The sequence below is a fragment of the Polypterus senegalus genome, chromosome 7, assembly GCF_016835505.1.
Source record: "Polypterus senegalus isolate Bchr_013 chromosome 7, ASM1683550v1, whole genome shotgun sequence".
Taxonomy (NCBI): Eukaryota; Metazoa; Chordata; class Cladistia; order Polypteriformes; family Polypteridae; genus Polypterus; species Polypterus senegalus.
In genome coordinates, this window is record NC_053160.1 from 147,749,552 (window position 1) to 147,768,382 (window position 18,831).

At 37.4% G+C, this 18,831-nt stretch overlaps 1 protein-coding gene across 3 annotated transcripts in view; it reads left to right on the top strand.

Moving 5' to 3' along the window:
- LOC120532912 (lysine-specific demethylase 4C-like) overlaps window positions 1–18,831 on the top strand; it is a 917,975-nt gene that overhangs the window by 843,642 nt on the left and 55,502 nt on the right. For all 3 annotated transcript variants that reach the window (XM_039759396.1, XM_039759398.1, XM_039759397.1), the window contains exon 20: window positions 675–794. In XM_039759396.1, coding sequence (XP_039615330.1) covers window positions 675–794 — 120 coding nt within the window. The remainder of the gene's footprint in view (window positions 1–674; window positions 795–18,831) is intronic.

The following is an 18,831-nucleotide window of genomic DNA, read 5'->3' on the forward strand; positions in this document are numbered from 1 at the left end:
CAAATTCACAAGCAGGAAGTGCGTTAGGTGATATGTTTAGAGAAAAAAACGCAATCTCGGTAATCATCAAAAAATAATAATAATAATGTGTAAAATAAACCTGATTTAATTATTTCTCTGCTGTCATGGTTTCTCTGCTGTGTGACGTATGGTTTTCATTTAGTTGTCTGTGTTTTCATATTTATTTATATAATATAAAATGTGAGAGGTTTGTAGTTATATGTATTACCATATTTGTTGATATTACAAAAAATGTAGAAGGTTTTTAAAAAATAAAAATATACTAAGCAAAGATATTTAAAACAACTGAATTATCTATTTTGCATTTTTAACTTAACTAGGGGTCTAGAGTATTAGAAAGCTACACCTTCTGGTTTAACCAGTTGGTATTCAAGTTATCAATTTATGTGAATATTTCCCCCATATTTAATTAACATATTCTAATTTATTACCCAAATCTGGAGCCTTAGCTGATTTAAAATCCATTTCTGTCATTACAATTATTAACTGAAAAACTCTATGATGTCTGTTATTTTATGTGTCACATTCTAAGCAGTAATAAAACTTTTCTTTCTTCACTGAAGGCATCATTAACCACAGCATTACTTATTTTAATTTCAATGAAGTCTGTAGTGGCACTTAACTAAATTATTTATCTCTTCTTAAATCCTCAGAGCAAGGACTGTCTTCAGCAAGGTCCTCCAACAGTTGGTGAATCTGTTCAGGTCAAGTGGCCAGATGGGCTATGCTATGGGGCTAAATTCTTAGGATCTAATACATCACACATGTATCAGGTAAGGCATTTTCTCGAATTTCTGGTATGCAAGTACTTGAAAATTTTCTGTATTGTTACATGAAGGCTGAAATTTACTTGCCATCTTTTCAGTTTGACTTTTAGTTGAGAGTAAATGAGAAAAGGCAATGGGAATTAAGCAATTAATTTAATTATACCTTAAACTACAAAGCTAAAGGTCACATAGAAAACAAATGTCTGGATTACACACAAGCATACAGCATTCCAAAGCTGATCATTTTTCACTTAAGTAATTGAAATTAACTCTGATTAAATCACTCTAATTAGGTGCCTGTCTGAAATCAATTAAATATATTGTTTAATTAAACACTCATGACTATTCTCCATCAGAAGCATAGGACGATTTTATACAAAACACTAAAAATATGCAAACCGCCTGCAGAAATTTCTTTTAATAATGATGATACACTGCTAGTGTAGAAGATGTTGTTTGCCACCAGATCTTAGTAATATTTCAGGTATCTCAAAGAATAAATCAGAATAAAAAATTGCTGCTCTGCAAATAGATATGGTTTTACCACCTCAACCTTATTTTCATATTTTGGTTAATAAAAATGCTTATATAACCTTAGATACAATCATAATTTTTGAAAATATTTTTGAAATCCAATTGAAAATATTTTCATTGAAAGTAGTAGTTAAACAGGTCATAACATTGTGTTAATTTTACTAATATTGCTAGATTCTTAGACTTAAACATCGAAGACTAACCAGTTTCATCGAAAGCTATGAATTACTGTATGTTTAAATACCACTAATATGACATATAACAACTGTCTTGTAAGGATACTACATTAAGAAATCTTATTCATGAAAAGCAATTATGCTTCATTTCATGGCAGAACTGATTGGCAGTGGATTGTTTCTGCCTTGTGACTTACAGTTTTCATGAAGTTGTTGCTGTAAAAGGAGGTGAGTAGCTATTCACCATCTCTTTATCTCCCTCTTAAGCCATTTTTTCAACAATTTTTCTGGCAAATTCATTCATGATTGCAAGAATATCAGAACTCTGCTTATTTACACAACTTTATTTTTTTAAAGAAGCAGAAGTGTATTAGTATCTTGTGATTTGAGCTTGAAAATTCTCTTTGTGCTGACATGTGCTTCCATAGTTCTGCAAAAGGGAAATAGTTTTATTCATTATTTAAAGGGAATCCTTTAGCATGAGAGCTGCTTGAACCACAAATTTCTCTTATTAGTGAAAATAAAATCTAAAAATGGATGAAAGAACTTGATTCCAGCAGCATAGTATTAATTCATAGCTATGGAAAATTATTAATTTAGTCAACAGGATATTGTGCGTGATCATAGATCAGAAAGTGCATTTACAAAAACCATTAGTTCTAGTGGAATGGCTTAGCTGTAAGCTACTTCTGATATGCAGTCAACAGTATTAAAAACATCCTGAAGTAAAAGAATGTTTATAGGTGAAGTTACCACACACTTTGCTAATGGCAGGTTAATAGGCCCAACTTTGAGCTAGACTCAACCCATTTGGACAGCTTCAGAATATATTCTGATTTTAAGCAGGTTGTAAATGATTAGCATCCCAAAGTATCCTTTAAAGTGAGATAAGTAGTGGTGAATCTTAACCTCCTTGGTTTGCTCACAAGCCAGTCGGAATCACTCCAATTTTAATGTTTATGATATCTAAATCAGATAGTTACTGAGAGGAACACAGTGTCTTTACAGCCACAACATTAAAAACACCTGCCTAATATTGCGTAGATCCCTCTCGTGCCACCAAAACAGCTCTGACCCGTCGAAGCATACCCTACACCAGACCTCTGAAGTTGTCCTATGGTATCTTACACTAAGACATTATCAGCAGATCCTTCATCTCCTGTATGTTGCTAGATGGGGCCTCCATGCATCAGACTTGCTTATCCAGCACAACCCACACTTTTTACAGTATGGCTGGGCACATCAGACTACTGACAGAGTCTCTCACTATCAGGGAATATTGTTGCCAAGAAGCTATGTACAGTATGAGGTATACAACAATCTTAAAGTAGTTGGTACATTTTAAAGTAAGATCCACATAAATGCCAGGACCTAAGGGTTCCCAGCAGAACATTGCCCAGAGCATCAGTGCACCCTGCTGCCATCTATTGCCCAATTAAACAACCCACACGCACCCAGCTATCCTCATCTAAAAAAAAATGTTATTCATCGATGAGGCCACCTTTCTTTATTTCTCCATGATACAATTTTGATGCTCATGTGCCCACTGTGGGGCAAATTTGGCAGTGGACAAAAGTCAGCATGGCCACTCTGACTGGACTGCAGCTAAGCAGCCCCATACGCAGCAAGTTCAGGTGTACTGTGTCACATGCTGCCTACAGGAGTAGGTAGCCTGCTAGTAGTTTGGGACCGACCAGGAGCAGGAGTTGATGCAGGAAGAGTCAAAACAAAATATTATAGCAGAAAGGATGGATATAAGTAAAAGAGATGTTTATTACAACAGTCTGTTGGAAACAAATTCTGGTGTAGGAATATATACAGTGCACACACAAAAAAAAAATTAGAAAGGAAAAAAATAATCCATAAGCTTCTTTAAGAACAAAAGTCGTTCTAAAAAAATAAAGTGAAGAAAAACAAAAATAGGGCTTTATCCCAAAGGCAATTTTCCCAGTCTAGGAAAAAAAAAAACTGCCTGAATGCTATTTATTAAAAAAAAGGCTCTAAACTATTGTTACATAATTCAGCTCCACAAACTAGAGAAAAATCAGGAGCCTGAACTGGCTAATAGGAGTCTGTTACCTTCCACTGAGCCATTCTCTCTTTCTACTGAGGGCTCATCAACACCTCTCTACAGTAAACACTAGACCCTATTTTGGAATTCTCTTTTATCCCTAAGTCAGTTAATTTACCCCAAGCAGGCAATGTCTAAAACTTTATAAAACTGATGCCATTTCCTTCTCAGACTACCCTACTGCTTGATGAAACTAACTGCATTCCCTTAAAGGGGAAAACCACCTGAATGACTCAAAACCCAACTACACCTAACACCACCTAATGGAAACCATAACACCAAAACTAATATCACTCAGAACAAAAAACATTAAACCAACATAATCTCAATACCTTTAAAAGACCTTCCTCCTCCTGGCTGTCTTTTCCCAGCTTCCTGAGCATCGCACATGCACCCAACCAAAGCACCCCATTTAAAATGGCATCTTGTCTGGCACACGCGTTTTTTTATTTGCAAGGAAACGGCCAGAGAATAAGGAACTATGGTAAACCCCCTGTCTCTCAACCCCCATACACATCATGCACAGTCGACCAACGGTAAGTCCTTTTATTTAAATACCTTCCTCTGCTTTTCCCTGTTACTGGAACTGTGCTTTTTAAATGCCTTGTTGTGCTGCTGTGCCAGTTTCAGCTGCATGATTCAACAGAGTAGGAGCACTCACACACTATGTGTTGTGACACCTTTCTTTCATGGCCAACATTAAGTTTCTCATAATTTGTGCTACATTTGCCCTTACATGGCATTGGACTAATCAGACTAGCCTTCACTCTCCATGCATGTTAATGAGCCTTGGGCACCCATGACCTTGTCACCGGTTCACTGGTTGTCTTTCCTTGGACCACTTTTGATAGGTACTAACCACTACATACTGGGGACACTCTACAAGACCTGACATTTTGGAGATGATCTGACCCAGTTGTCTAGCTATCACAGTATGACCCATGCCAAGATCCTTACAACTGCTCATTTTTCCTGCTTTCAACACATCACTTTCAAGAGGTGACTGTTCACTTGCTTCCTAATATATCCCACCTCCTGACAGGCATCATGTAATGAGATAATTAATCAGTGTTATTCACTTCACCTGTCAGTGGTTTAATGTTGTGGTTGATCGGTGTCTATGCAATGTATCTTGATGGCACTTGTTAAAGAATAATAGCCAATGAGAGTTAAGTGGGGAAGCTTAAATAAAAATGACAGCAATGAAAAGGGTCTTTTTTCTCAAATGAGATAAAACCTTCTTTTTTTTTATTTCTGGAAAATTCTGTCAGGCAGACTTAAGGTAAAGGAGACAAGCCCCGGCCTTGTTTGGGTCCCACCCAGCTGGACTGAGAGCTACAGAAAAACTAGCACTCTCAAATTTGAGAGTCATCTTCTTATAAACTAGTTTCTATTTATTACTTTTTACTCTCTTTTCCGGATGAATTTCGGAGATCTGAAACTCACTTTGGGAGTTTTGTTTTTTGTTTGTAGATTATGATTCTGATGTTTACTTGTGAGTTATTTGTTTACTTTTGATACATTTCAGATGCTATTTTGTTTTTCATGATCATTGTCCTTTTGTGATTCTTGTCATTAGGGCAGCTGCCCATGCTGTAATGACCATGTCCATGGAGGACGTGACCATTGAGTAATGACACAGTTGGTTGAAAGGTCGGTTAAGAGTTAACTTCCTTATCTATGCTGTGGATAACAAATCTATTTCAAAGCAATTGGTACAATCTTTAATTGATGTAAAATGATCTGCTGGTTTGTGTTTTATTCATGTTATTTTTTGTCTGTGACTTTTGTGTCTCATTAGGCACACACATTTTTAATTTCCTAGTTTTCACCCTTTTTCTTTCTTAATTTGTCTGTTTCCTGGTTGCCTCATAAATCCTCATCAGTTTGCTGAAATTATACACCTAGAGTTGAATAGCCACTATTCAAAAACAGCAAGCAGTTCGAGAGTATGCAATAGGTGTATGGATAGCCGCAAAAAACATAGAAATGGCGTCTGAGATTATGAGTGAGGTGTATATATATTGAGAGAGTATGCAACATTAAAGCTTATAATGATACTTAATAGCCATCACTGAACAATCAGCAAGTAAGTGTACAGTGGATGCAGTATGCTATGTCAAATGTTAAACAAAGAATGTCTGAGTCTTCAACTATCTTTTTTGAAAAAGAGTGAAAGAGACAGGGGAGGGACAGAGAGGTCAGGTCAAGTTAGATTGGGGAGCATGAAGTGGTACAGCGTATTGCCTCACCCACCACATGATGAAACACCTTGGGATCCTGGTTGTCAATCCCCCAGGCAGACATGCAGTCCTTGTCAAGGGAAATGATCATCCATCTGCCACAGTCAGGTGTTACGTGGGCCACTCAGGTAGTCAACAATGGAAGTTGCACCACATGGTTGTGGTGCCATAACTGATTCCTTACAATGCAGGCAATGTAACTCATTTGGGACTCCGTGAACAACTGCTTGTTTGACTCAAAATTAAACCAGCGGTACCCAATGATTCTGTGAAGAGACATAGTACCGAAGGACTCCAGTCTTTGTCTAGGACACTTGGAAGTCCAGACACTCAGAATCCTCACATAGTCTGTGGAGAGCCCTGATCAGAGCCTCCATTGACTCAGCGAACATCACAGCATTGTCAGCAAAGTCGAGATTAGATGCCCCACAGCCACTGGACTGCATGACCCTGCCCAGCACCCAGTCTATGCAAGCATTGAACAGAGTAGGAGCAAGAACACACCCCTGACAAACCCCAAAATTAACTGGGAAAAACACAGAGGTACAGCACAGCACTCAGTGTACAGGCCAACATTATATCCAGCAACTTCAGGGAGATCCTACAAAGTGCCCACAGGGCAGTTCAAGCAACTGAGTCAAATGCTTTATAAAAATCGATTAAAAGCTACAAAGAAACTTTGCTGATATTCATGTTTGTGCTCCATGAGAACCCTCAGTGCCAGTGCAGTCAATGGTAGACTTCTTAGGCGTAAACCCATACTGCTCCGGTTGATGGTAGGTGAGCAAGTGATCACAGATCCTATTGATTATGACCCTAGTAAGAACCTTACCCAGCACCAAGAGCAGTGTTCACCATTCCTTTTCCCGACAGGGATGACAAGTTCCATTTCCCATTCAGTTGAAATGATGCCCATCTCCCAATTGGAAGCAAAGATTGCTTGCAATGCCAGGAGGACAGCAGGGAGAGGCAGGGAAAATAATTAAAAACATCATTCTACCAGCATTTTGTTTCACAATAAATAAGACATCAGTGGAACATTTTTGTCAAACTACCAATAAAGTTCATCTGTTGTTCAGTAGAAATTCTGCTGAGTCAGTAATTGTATGAGATTTGTGAAGAATACTCATGTTCATGTGTGTAAACTCCAGTGAATCTCTCTATTTGTGAGAGAAAGAACAACTTTATTTTCAGAAAGGATTTCTCACTATTGTGTGAAATGTCAGGTAATTTGTTGTCAACAAAAACACCTGAGAATTAAGCTCACACATTTTTTGCTCATGATATGCAGTCCCTAAGGCATTGCTAGCAAAGTTTTTGTTATGCAGTACATTTCAGCTTTTAAATTACGCTATTACTTATGATCAGATTCATCTGTATCAGATATATCTGCTTTACACATTGGAGATCGCTAAATGGCAGATTTAAGAATTGCTCACACTCTTACCACATTGCGCACATTCAGAGGTGGCATAATAATCTACCGTTGGGGCAAAATCATCACTTTTATATACTTCACTATCTGTCGGAGCCGCACTGCTGTCAATTTCCATTTCAGAAGACTTATCACTGCTATAGCACAATAAACCAATTTCTTCTGCACAGACTTTTTGATTTGATAGCCCGTGTTCAGTTTGACAGACCACTGCAAGCATTGCTCCTATAGCTGCCCACCTTCAGTAGTTGTTGTTCACCGGAAATTAAACTCAAGGATGATGGTGTGTATTGTCAAGTACCGACAGACAAGTTAGTTCAGGAATAATGATAAAGGGGCTTAAAGGGACTGGATGGACCGCTTTATTTCTTTGAAAAACAAAGAAAAAATATTTTTTCATATATTTTTAATAATATCTGGTCCTCTATACTCTCCATGACCCTGACCTACAGCCCAGGCTACCCTGGGCATAACTCCACCCATGGAACACCGCTGATTTGGAGACTCTCCAATTCATGAATGTAAATCTATTAATGTGCAAAGTTCTTTGTGGACACAATCATCTTGTGTGTGTGTACTTCAATAACTGAAGAGAGACCAGACATTTTCAATATTGGTATGATTTTTAAAATTTTGTAGTCTGAACTGGGCATAAGTTAAAGATGTCCTATATTCAACATTCTGTTGTTTTTTGAAGTTCAATGTGACTTGTTTCTAAATAGTAGAACACATAATTTATTTCCTGGACAGCCCTATTTTAAGATGACAGACATGTTTGCTGTGGGAGCTGCTCAACATTTTCATAAGAATTTGTGTTGCCATTCCAAGACAATACATCAGCAGGTCTTCTGTTTTCTTTACCAGCTTCTGTAAGATCACAATATTATATTTTTATTCATTTTTTGCAGATATGCCATCTTCAAATAACCTTGCAAAAATCGAGACAGTTGTAGTTCATTTCAGTTTTCATGTGCAGTTAACAAGTTACCAAATGCAAGTGGCATTGTATTTTTATAAAATGTGGATTTCACCTTTAAGGTTTTCCATAATAATACTGTTTCTGAGCCAGGTCTATACGTTTGTTTGTGTTCAGCACATTCATCTTGTGAAGGTATTTTCAGTTTTCGTCTTCTCTAAAAATCCTCAGTGTCAAACTGACCTGAAATTTTAACGTATTTTTCTTGCATTGATCTGCTTACAAAGGCATTTATTAAAAATCACTGTCTTGGCCACTATTTTTGTGGTTTTTACTTTTGGGAAAGTATTTTTTCTGCTGATCCTGTTCCATCAGGTGTTTGTGGTATAGATAGTTTTGTTATAATTTGTAAATTTATGCTGACGCTATTAGTTAGGGTCAGTTCAGGTGGATTAAGGAGAGCATGAATGTGACTGAGATACTAAAACTGAAAAAAAGCTAACTTTTTCAAGTACCATAAATTTACACCCGATCTGACTCTGTTCATTTTCAAATAATATTGCATTAGTGCTATGATGTTTTCTAATTGGTATAATTCAGGTCATAAAATGATTTCTTCAAAATGTCACATACATTTGTTGCTTTCTTTTTGTGCCCTTTGCTGCGTTGACATCATACACCAGTAGGCATGAGCTTATTTAGTGCGAGCAGGAGCATGCGGGTGGCCGGTTGCTGTGTGCTATAATATGCTTGACCTGGCGGCGATGAACGCACATGTACTGTACAAGGCATGCACGCAGTCCACTGAGAAAAGAAGAGTGTTCTTTGCTCACCTTGCCGAGGAACTTCGTTATTGCTTCTTACAAGAAAAGGCAATGGAAAAAGAGGATGCAGCATCAACAAGATTCTGTTCCAAGACCGCTGCCTCCCCCAGGAAAGCAAACTCCGTCAGTGTCAGGCACCCCTTCAATGTAATAGGAACCACAGTACAGAGTGAAGTGTGCAACAGGTATACATGTCGTAAATCTAGGAAGGAAGGTCCTTGGGTGTGAGAACTGTAAACATTTGAATCTGATGATTGCATATATTGTGGAACTGACTTCTCTGTACTATTCTTTCCTCTGCATGTCCTGGAGTACAAAAGAAACACCACCATGCACCAAAATGTGAAGACTGGGCATGATCGGAAAAAAAAAAAACGAGGTCACTGATTATGAATAATATATGAATATATGAATAATATAAATCATGTTGCATCAGTGCCACAATGTTTTCCGAAATGTACTATGCAGGTCATAAAATGAATTATTCCAAATATCTTATATACCTATGTCTCTGTTTTTTTGTCGGTGCGGCTCTGACATCATGGACCATAAGATGCATACTAATTCAGCATGAGCAGGAACACTCAGTAAAACTGAACAACAAAAATTCAAGTGACAGTGAGATATGAAGAAGGCAGATTCACCAGCGTTTGTGTCTCAGCTTTTATCTCTCCAGATCAGAGAATTTCCAGTTCCATTGTCTGAAAACACCACTCACGTTTACAGTTATTCCCAGTTTCACATAAAATCTAACAGCGTCAGATCTCTTGTATCATGATCGTGACTGAGAGAATAAAACTGAAAAAAAAAGTTACAAGTACTATAAATTTACACCGGCTGTTACAGACACAAATCAAATGCATATTTTTATTGTATAATATTAACAATAAGAGCACCTCACTACTGAAAATGGTAAATTTGTGCAGCACCCAGGATCGATCCTGCAGCGTCTTGATTATAAGTCAGCAGTTCCTGCCGCTGCACCATTTATTACTAAAACATGAAAAACGTTTCTGTTTTAACGATGTGTTTACATAGATTGTTGTAGACACGGAACACAAATGAAATGAATGTGTTCCAAATAACGATATATTATTTCCCCTCTAAAACTCCACCACTTCACTCCAAGATACTCAAGGCTTGAGTTAGGGGAACTTCTTACCTGTTTTGCAGCGGTGGGGGGATGGCATAGCAGGCTGCTTGTGTTGATCGACACATTTGCAAGACAAAAGATGCTGACGGAGATGTGTGAAGGGATTTAAGGTGGGCCTTATTTATGGTTTTTCGTAGGCTTTGGTAATTCTAGCATTAAATATGTTGTCCATTGGTCTGTTTCTTATCACTCCTGTTTCAGTTCTATACAGCAGAGCTCTATCCTCTATTCCTTAACATATTTTAGATGTCCCTGTATTTACAGCAGGTGCCCACTCAGATTCTGAAAGTGGACAAATGCTATGCCAGTAAGCAAAACCTCATATCCAAAACCCTTGAATAACTTAAGCACTGTGGTCTTAACTTCTTATGTTTTGAGATTAGTTAAGAAGCTGATTAAGAGAGTGGGAGATACTAAATCAGGCTTAGGGCTTTCTGGACTAATACAAATTTATATATAGGGCAATGACTGAAGCGGAGGATGCCACAGCTATAACATGAATGCCCACTTGGAAGGATCAAAATCCACAAAGATTGCAGTCTATCGTTTTTTCTTCAGTACAATCTAGCCTCACATTTTAATTGAAAAGCTAATTGATATATAAATATATATAATGCATTCTGGATTTCCCAACAAATACAACACAAAGAGTGACTGTTGGCAGCTGCTTTTCTAACAATCTGACTTCATCTACTAGATATCTTCAAGGCTGCTGTCCGTCTTCTTTTCTGTTTATTTTGCATACAAATGACCACAGGAGTTCCCATAAAACCAATCTTATCTTAAAACTGGCGATGATTCTGTCATTGTGACTCTGTTACAAGGTGAGGTTGACGGACATGGTTGTATTATGAGGTTTATCAATAGCGAGGTTGTTCCTTTTTATATCTAAAATAGCCATGGTACCTGCTGAAGACAGGTTATCTCTTTTGTTATCTCTTGCACTACATGTACCTTTAGTGCCTTTCCATTGTATGTGTGTGTGTGTGTGTGTGTGTGTGAATGTCTCTTAACTGGTGCTCTCTCTCTCGAGCACGTCTCTGGAAAGCCTGTTTATAAGACTCTGACTCTGTCATTATTTTTGAGTCACCTTTCTCACCTCCTTTTTGGTTTTATACTTGTCATGTTTGAAAGTAACTATCTTGGCATGCCTTGTATGCCTTTATTCCTCCTTTCTCATCTCACATTTCCTCTTTCGTTTCATCACCAAAACCTGACAGACCAATCAAATTGCTTAAGAGGGACTGGACACAGAGACCTTAATGTTTTATTATACTGTATAGTAGATACCTGACTAACACTAAGGATATGACTGTAGATTTTAGGTGTTCACCTCCTCCCATTTTCTCAACAATTATAAAAGGACATTCTTATGGAGATGGTGAAGCACTACAAATATCCAGGAATGATCATAAATAATATACTGATATATACTGTATATACAGTATATTAGTGGGTGGCCATGCATTTCACACCTAGGCCTTCAGTGGTGTCCTACCTGTATTTATCCATGTCTTAATACTATCATTATTATGCCACGGCTATAGAAACCATCAATATTATACAGAAACAGAATATGACAGGACATTGCATCACAGACAGATATTTCATGTCGCAAGAAACTCAATTAACACAATTCAACAAGTCTCCTTTCACTGCAGCCACAGATTCACCACATACATCATCTCTGATAGAAGTATCAATATAAACCTAATAAAATGACAAACATATAAAAAATATAAATAAAATGCACTGTACTCAAGAAAAATACTGATTATTTGTACACAAAATCCATCCTCCTTTCTTTCGTCAGGAACAGTTCAATCACTCTGTTGTACGGGTTATCTGTGCGTTTCAGTTCCAACAATTTTTGATCTCCATGGCGGCTAATGCTGAAAGTCGGCATAAGTTTTATTTGCTTTAGGGCTGAGAATGTCCGCTTGACAGAAGCACTGGACATGGGGATAGTCACAACATCCTCTGTCAGTCATTGTGGGTTGAAAAAACAGCTATTAAATCTACGTGAATATGTTTTAGCATGAGCAGGTTGCTACAGATTGCTTTCTGACCATCCAATCACAGGACGTGAAAATTCCAACGTTATCATATGCCTGCTAGTTGGACCCAGTTTCCTCAACTTGTGTTTAGACCAGCAAGGCCTTCTTTGATGGCCCACCATTGATATACTGATATATAAATAAATCAGTGAGACGGTTATTCTTTATAAGGAAACTATAATGACACTTTTTATAAGTCTTATCAAATCCATTGTTATACTTGCTTTCATGTGTTGGTTTGGAAACTTTAGAATTAAGAGCAAAAATGTCTAAAGAAGATTGTCAAAATGTTTAATAAAGCTATTGGTCTGCAGCAGTCATCTTTAACTGTGCTATGTTACAAACAAGTTAAAAAGAAGGCCAACTTGATACTGTCAGATAGTAGTCATCCTGTGTTTCCTGAGTTTCTATTGTTGCCATCAGGTTGCAAAGTTAGGTTTCCAGAGGTCAGTAGCAGAAGATTTAAGAGCTCTTTTATTCAAAGAGCTATAAACACTTTGAAGTCTAGTAGTTGTAGGGATTCTTCTAAATTATCAAGTGTTAGTTTGCACTGTCAAAGATTTAATTATTCATATATGTAAAAACGCAGTGGTAGCGCTGCTGCCTCGCAGTTAGGAGACCTGGGTTCGCTTCCCGGGTCCTCCCTGTGTGGAGTTTGCATGTTCTCCCCGTGTCTGCGTGGGTTTCCTCCGGGAGCTCCGGTTTCCTCCCACAGTCCAAAGACATGCAGGTTAGGTGCATTGGCAATTCCAAATTGTCCCTGGTGTGTGCTTGGTGTGTGTGTGTGTGTGTGTGTGTGCATGCCCTGCGGTGGGCTGGCGCCCTGCCCAGAGTTTGTTTCCTGCCTTGCGCCCTATGTTGGCTGCGATTGGCTCCAGCAGACCCCTGTGACCCTGTAGTTAGGATATAGTGGGTTGGATAATGGATGGATATATGTAAAAATATTACTTATTTTGTCTGTGTAACAAAGTCATGGGTACCTAATGTTTACCATCAGGGTGTCATTATGTGCTTTTTTCATCATTTCCAATAAGGAAAATCAGAAATCACAGCTTGCAAAGGTACACTACCTTGGTCTGCATTCTTTTCTGATTTGGTTGCTAGACAATCTTCCATGCCCTATGATGTCCAACTTTTATCAAGCTCTCAGTGTAAAACTCAGTGTGAGGATAGAAGACATCATTTTGACCTTGGCTGTCTTTTGAGCTGATAATTTAAAAAAAAAAAAATGTTTAGTTAAATTAATACCAAAACATCTGTTTATTTTATGGATATTTTTTATTTGTATTGATTTTAATTGGAAGCAGATAACATTCCATACAGTCAAGTCAAATTTAACAAATCAAAGATATTTTTGAATGTTACTAGATGTTTTGTTGTTTATCATTTAGTATATGGAACTACTGTATCTCAGTTTCATTTTCTTCATCCATGTCCATAGTAACATCTGGGAATTCAGATATCTTATAAAGGTGATGATTTAATTTAAAATAAATTATGCATAAATTAAAATAAAAGAGCATACAACTAAAAATATCAGATGAAGGGAAAAGAAGAATCAACTTCCTATACATGAATATACTCTTGTATTTCTGGTGGTGTATCTCAGCCAACTGCTTGCCTTTTAATTACTGACTTTGGACACATCAGTGCTGAAATTGAACATAGCAGCACTGGAAGAAGTCCAGAGAAGAGTGACTAGGCTGATTCCAGGGCCACCAGGGATGAATTGACTAATGAAATTTAGGCTCACTGTCTGTTTAGTGTTGATGGCCTTTAAACCCCATCCAAGTGGATGTGTTTCACTAGAGAATCTGGCTAATTCAATCCCTCTTATGGCAGCTAATACATCTCTTTGTTTGAGCTTGATGTAGCCCTTAAAAGATTCTGTCAGACAGCCTGTATGCAGTCAGCCTAAAACAGTAACCGAGACCATTCTGTCCTAGTCAGGGACTATATATTGCTATGTAATAGTTAGCAGCAGTTGCAACAGACTTCTTCCAGTCCTCCATGGCCTGTCCTGTCTTGCTTTCTGGTGTTTCCAAAGCTTCATCTTCTAGCGCAGCTCTCTTGTAGCCAGGGGATTATGTGAGATGTGATATGTCATGGCTGTAAACTGTCTTCCCAAACTGGTGTACAGAGATGGTCTCTTCCTGACAGTATTGTTCTCTCTAACAAGATCCAGATTTTTCCACCTAATGGTGTCCCTTGCACTGGGCAGCCTTTTGGCAATCTTGTGCTAAATGTGAAGATAAGTCAAGGAAACAATCATTAACCCTGATAGCTAAACTCAAAACGAGGATCACTGTTTTGGATGAGGAACACACAGTTAAGAGATTTGTGAGCAAAATATGTCAATAGAAATATCTACAGAATGTACCACTTAAATTGCATATTTACAAATATCAATTATCCGCACCTGTACTATTTAATGTAAATAATACTAATAGTTGTTATTGACCAGTTTCTAATTTATTTCGTTTGTGGACCTTTGTATCCTCATTACATTTGCCTTAAGTATTTTGGTCAGATTGTCAACCTACTTATCTTCAAATGTTAGACTATTTTAAATTAGATTGTTCATTTTTTTAATCTTTAAAACCTTTACTATTTAACAACTTACATTATGGATATGTATAAGATATGCATCTCAAAAGTAACCATGCACTCAAAAAAGACAGCAGAAGCTGGAATTAATTATCAAGAGATCTTAGTGTGGGAGTGAGGAGAATTCAGCTGAGATTCATTCTTTCACTTTCAAAAGTTTAAAGGACCTTTGGATTGCCTTCTGGGAATTTTGTGGGCGTTTGATTGTTGCACAGCAGGCAGTGATATTACTTGAAAAAAGGAAGTTTTTGATTGAAAAAATTAAACTTATCAAAAATGTTTGAGTCAGCATATTTAAAATAATATTTTATGCAGCACCAAGTCAGTCAGTCGTGGCATCTAATATTTAAAAGTACAATGTAAATATCCACATAATAAATGAAAGATATATTTATATAGATATATATTAGTATATATAAACATATATATTTTTTATTTCTACCAATTTCAGAAGTTTATCTAAAGAAATGTAGTACTGCTATTTGCAGTTTCCTTTATATTAAAATAATTACTTGATCCTAGAATTGAATTCTAGCCTTTACTGTTTTATCTAACATCAAGCATTAATTAGCAATAGTCAATTAAGAAGCTTTGAAAACTGTATATTTCTCCATTTTCATTATTTTAATGACCCTATGTGTAACCTCAAAGAAAAAAATGCTCAGTTGCTATGTCATTTAAAACTCTCCTCATTCTGCTTTGACTTAAACAACAGCATACTGAAGATTTTTAAAGAGGAATTCTTTTGTAGACATTCCCTCTTTAAGCGTTTTTTGGCCTTTTCTTTCCATAGATCATATTTCCACTAAAATGAAGCCTTTTTCATAATAGGGTATCTCTTCATTCTATTGATCGTTTTGTCTTTGATACTGGTAGTAGTACTTCTTGTTGTAGTAGTTGTACTAGTATTGTCAAATGTACAAAGTACAGTGAAACTTTACTTTCATACCCAACCCACATGTACCGTGTTTTCACCCTCTGGCACTATGATAAACAAAAATGAATTAAAATATTGAGCACAACTTAAATTTAATTAGTACAATACAATACAATACAGTTTATTTTTGTATAGCCCAAAATCACACAGGAAGTGCCGCAATGGGCTTTAACAGGCCCTGCCTTTTGACAGCCCCCCAGCCTTGACTCTCTGAGAAGACAAGGAAAAACTCCCAATAAAAACCTTGTAGGAAAATGGAAGAAACCTCGGAAAGGCAGTTCAAAGAGAGACCCTTTCCAGGTAGGTTGGGCGTGCAGTGGGTGTCAAAAGTAGGGGGTCAATACAATACAATACACAGAACAGAACAATTCCTTAATACAGCATAATAATAAAAATTTTAGAAGTACGGTTTAACAGTAGATGATATGACATAATTAGGTTTGGATATTTTTAGAGTCCTGGAGACCTCATCCATCTAGCTGCCTCCCCATTTGGCCATGCCACGGCTGAAACGTTGTCCGATGAAAGGACCCCTCTTTCCCATGATTCCTGTGATCCTCCATCAGGGATGACTTTACCATAGGCAGGCAAACAACTTGGCAGGTGGGCCGTGGCACAATGGCCACATTTGGGTACCGAGAAAAGAAACAGAATAGGTGAGGGTTAGTATTCAAATATAATTATCATGTTACTTATGTTATAGTGCTAATGACTAACAACAGACATGCAGTATGTACAGTTAATCAGCAGCTCTAGTCAGGATATGCTAAACTGAAGTAGTGAGTCTTCAGCCGGGATTTAAAGGCTGAGACCGAGGGAGCATCTCTTATGGAAGCAGGAAGACCATTAATCCTTGGAATCCTAAGCAGACCGGCATCTTGAGATCTTAATGTGCGCTCAGGTTTGTAAGTCATGATAAGTTCAGACAAGTAAGCCGGACCTTGGCCATTTAATGCTTTATATGTTAAAAGGAGGATTTTGAAATCTGCCCTGAACTTAACTGGGAGCCAGTGTAAAGATTTAAGAACTGGAGTTATGTGTTCATATTTTCTTGTTCTTGTAATAATTCTTGCAGCGGCATTTTGGATTAACTGGAGGCTGTATAGAGAACAGTTTGAACAGCCAGTGAACACCGCATTGCAGTAGTCAATCCTACTAGAGATAAATGCATGAATTAATTTCTCACAATCCTGTTTATTTAGAAAGCCTTAATTTCCTAACATTTTTAAGATGGAAAAAACATGTTTTGGACGACTTTGTAATATGCGCTTTAAATGACATGCTAGAGTCAAAGATAACACCTAGATTGTGGGCTGATTCAGTAAAATTAATTGGGATTCCAACTGAGTTAAATGATGACAAAATATTGCTGTGATCAGCATCATTCCCTCCAACAATTAACATCTCTGTTTTATCTGTATTTAAAGACAAGTAGTTCTCATTCATCCATTCCTTTAATTCACTAACACAACTAATTAAAGACAACATCGGAGAAACTTCATTTGATTTAAATGAAAGGTATAACTGGGTGTCATCTGCATACGAGTGAAAATTAACATTATGTTTCCTAATGAGAGATCCCAGTGGAAGCATGTAAAGTGAAAACAGTAAAGGTCCCAGTACTGAGCCCTGCGGACACCATATTGAACTTCTGTGTATAATGATGGAGTACTGTCTGCACATTTCTGTACATACTGGAATCGATTTGATAAATAAGAACTGAACCAAGCGAGCACGGGGCCTGTAAGCCCAACATCGTTTTCTAGCCTGTGCAGTAAAATAGAATGGTCAATGGTGTCAAACGCTGCACTTAAGTCCAACAACATAATTACAGTGGGATTTCCTTCATCAGAGGATATCAGAATGTCATTTACAACCCGTGTTAGTGCCGTTTCTGTACTATGACCAGTGCGAAAGCCAGACTGGAATTTCTCAAATAAATTGTAATGCGTAAGGTGTGACTGAAGCTGACTGGCGACTACTTTCTCTAGTATTTTAGAGAGAAATGGTAAATTTGAAATAGGCCTATAGTTATTTAGTATGTGTGGGTCTAGGTCTGACTTTTTAAGTAAAGGTTTAATGACTGACACTTTTAGTGCATCAGGTACGGTGCCATGCAGTAATGAACTATTGATAACGGTTAGAATAGGCTGCAAGAACATCCATTGCACTTATTACTAGTTTTGTTGGCACCGGATCTAGGGAACAAGTAGTGGGCTTCATTTTAGTAATTAAAGTTAAGACTTCCTGGTGAGTTACAGGATTAAAATTATTAAAGTGCTGAATGCAATGTGCGACAGGGTCTGCTAAGCTAGTATTTGGTTTGTACTGTGATGCTGAGATCTGGGATCTTATATTTTTAATTTTCTCATTGAAGAAGTTCATAAAGTCTGTACTGCTAATATCTGTTGGTATTTTGCACTGTTGATCTGAATTCCCATTTGTTAATTTAGCCACTGCTCTAAAAAGTACCCTAGGATTTTTATTAGTACTAATTAGGAATTAGTAGATAGAAATAGCAGAAGAAAACTTCCGAGGTGTTGAATTATGAACATATTCATATATTTTATCTGAGCAATATTGCCTAATTTCAGGGATTTCTAACCTGGGGTGCCCACAGTGGGAACAAGGTGGAATTTTAAAGTTGCGACTAAGAGGAAGGCTGCATCACAGTTCACCAAAATTGAGTGAGGTGCATTGTCTGACTTTATCGTTGGTACAATGTTTGTCTTGCAGTGTTCTGTCATTTGTAGGTCATTTATTATGTTCTATAATATGAAAAGAATTGAGCACTGCACACATAATTGTCACGTATGAATGTGCATCCTTGCAGGTTACTTGATGCAGGTGGAGTTCGTAAAAGTGAATTACCTTTTTTAAGAGAATGGAATTTGGTCCTTTCAATGATCCATAGAGAAGAGCGAGGTCTAGTATTGATTTCTGTGCAACCCTCAATCGTGAAACATCACTGATTTTAAGGTTTGATTGACATTTTTGCCAGGAAAGGGGAAGGGGGACTGAATTTGATGCAACACCTGCTGCTTACACTCACTTCATTTCTTCTACTGATGGCCCAGGCAGTAGTACAGC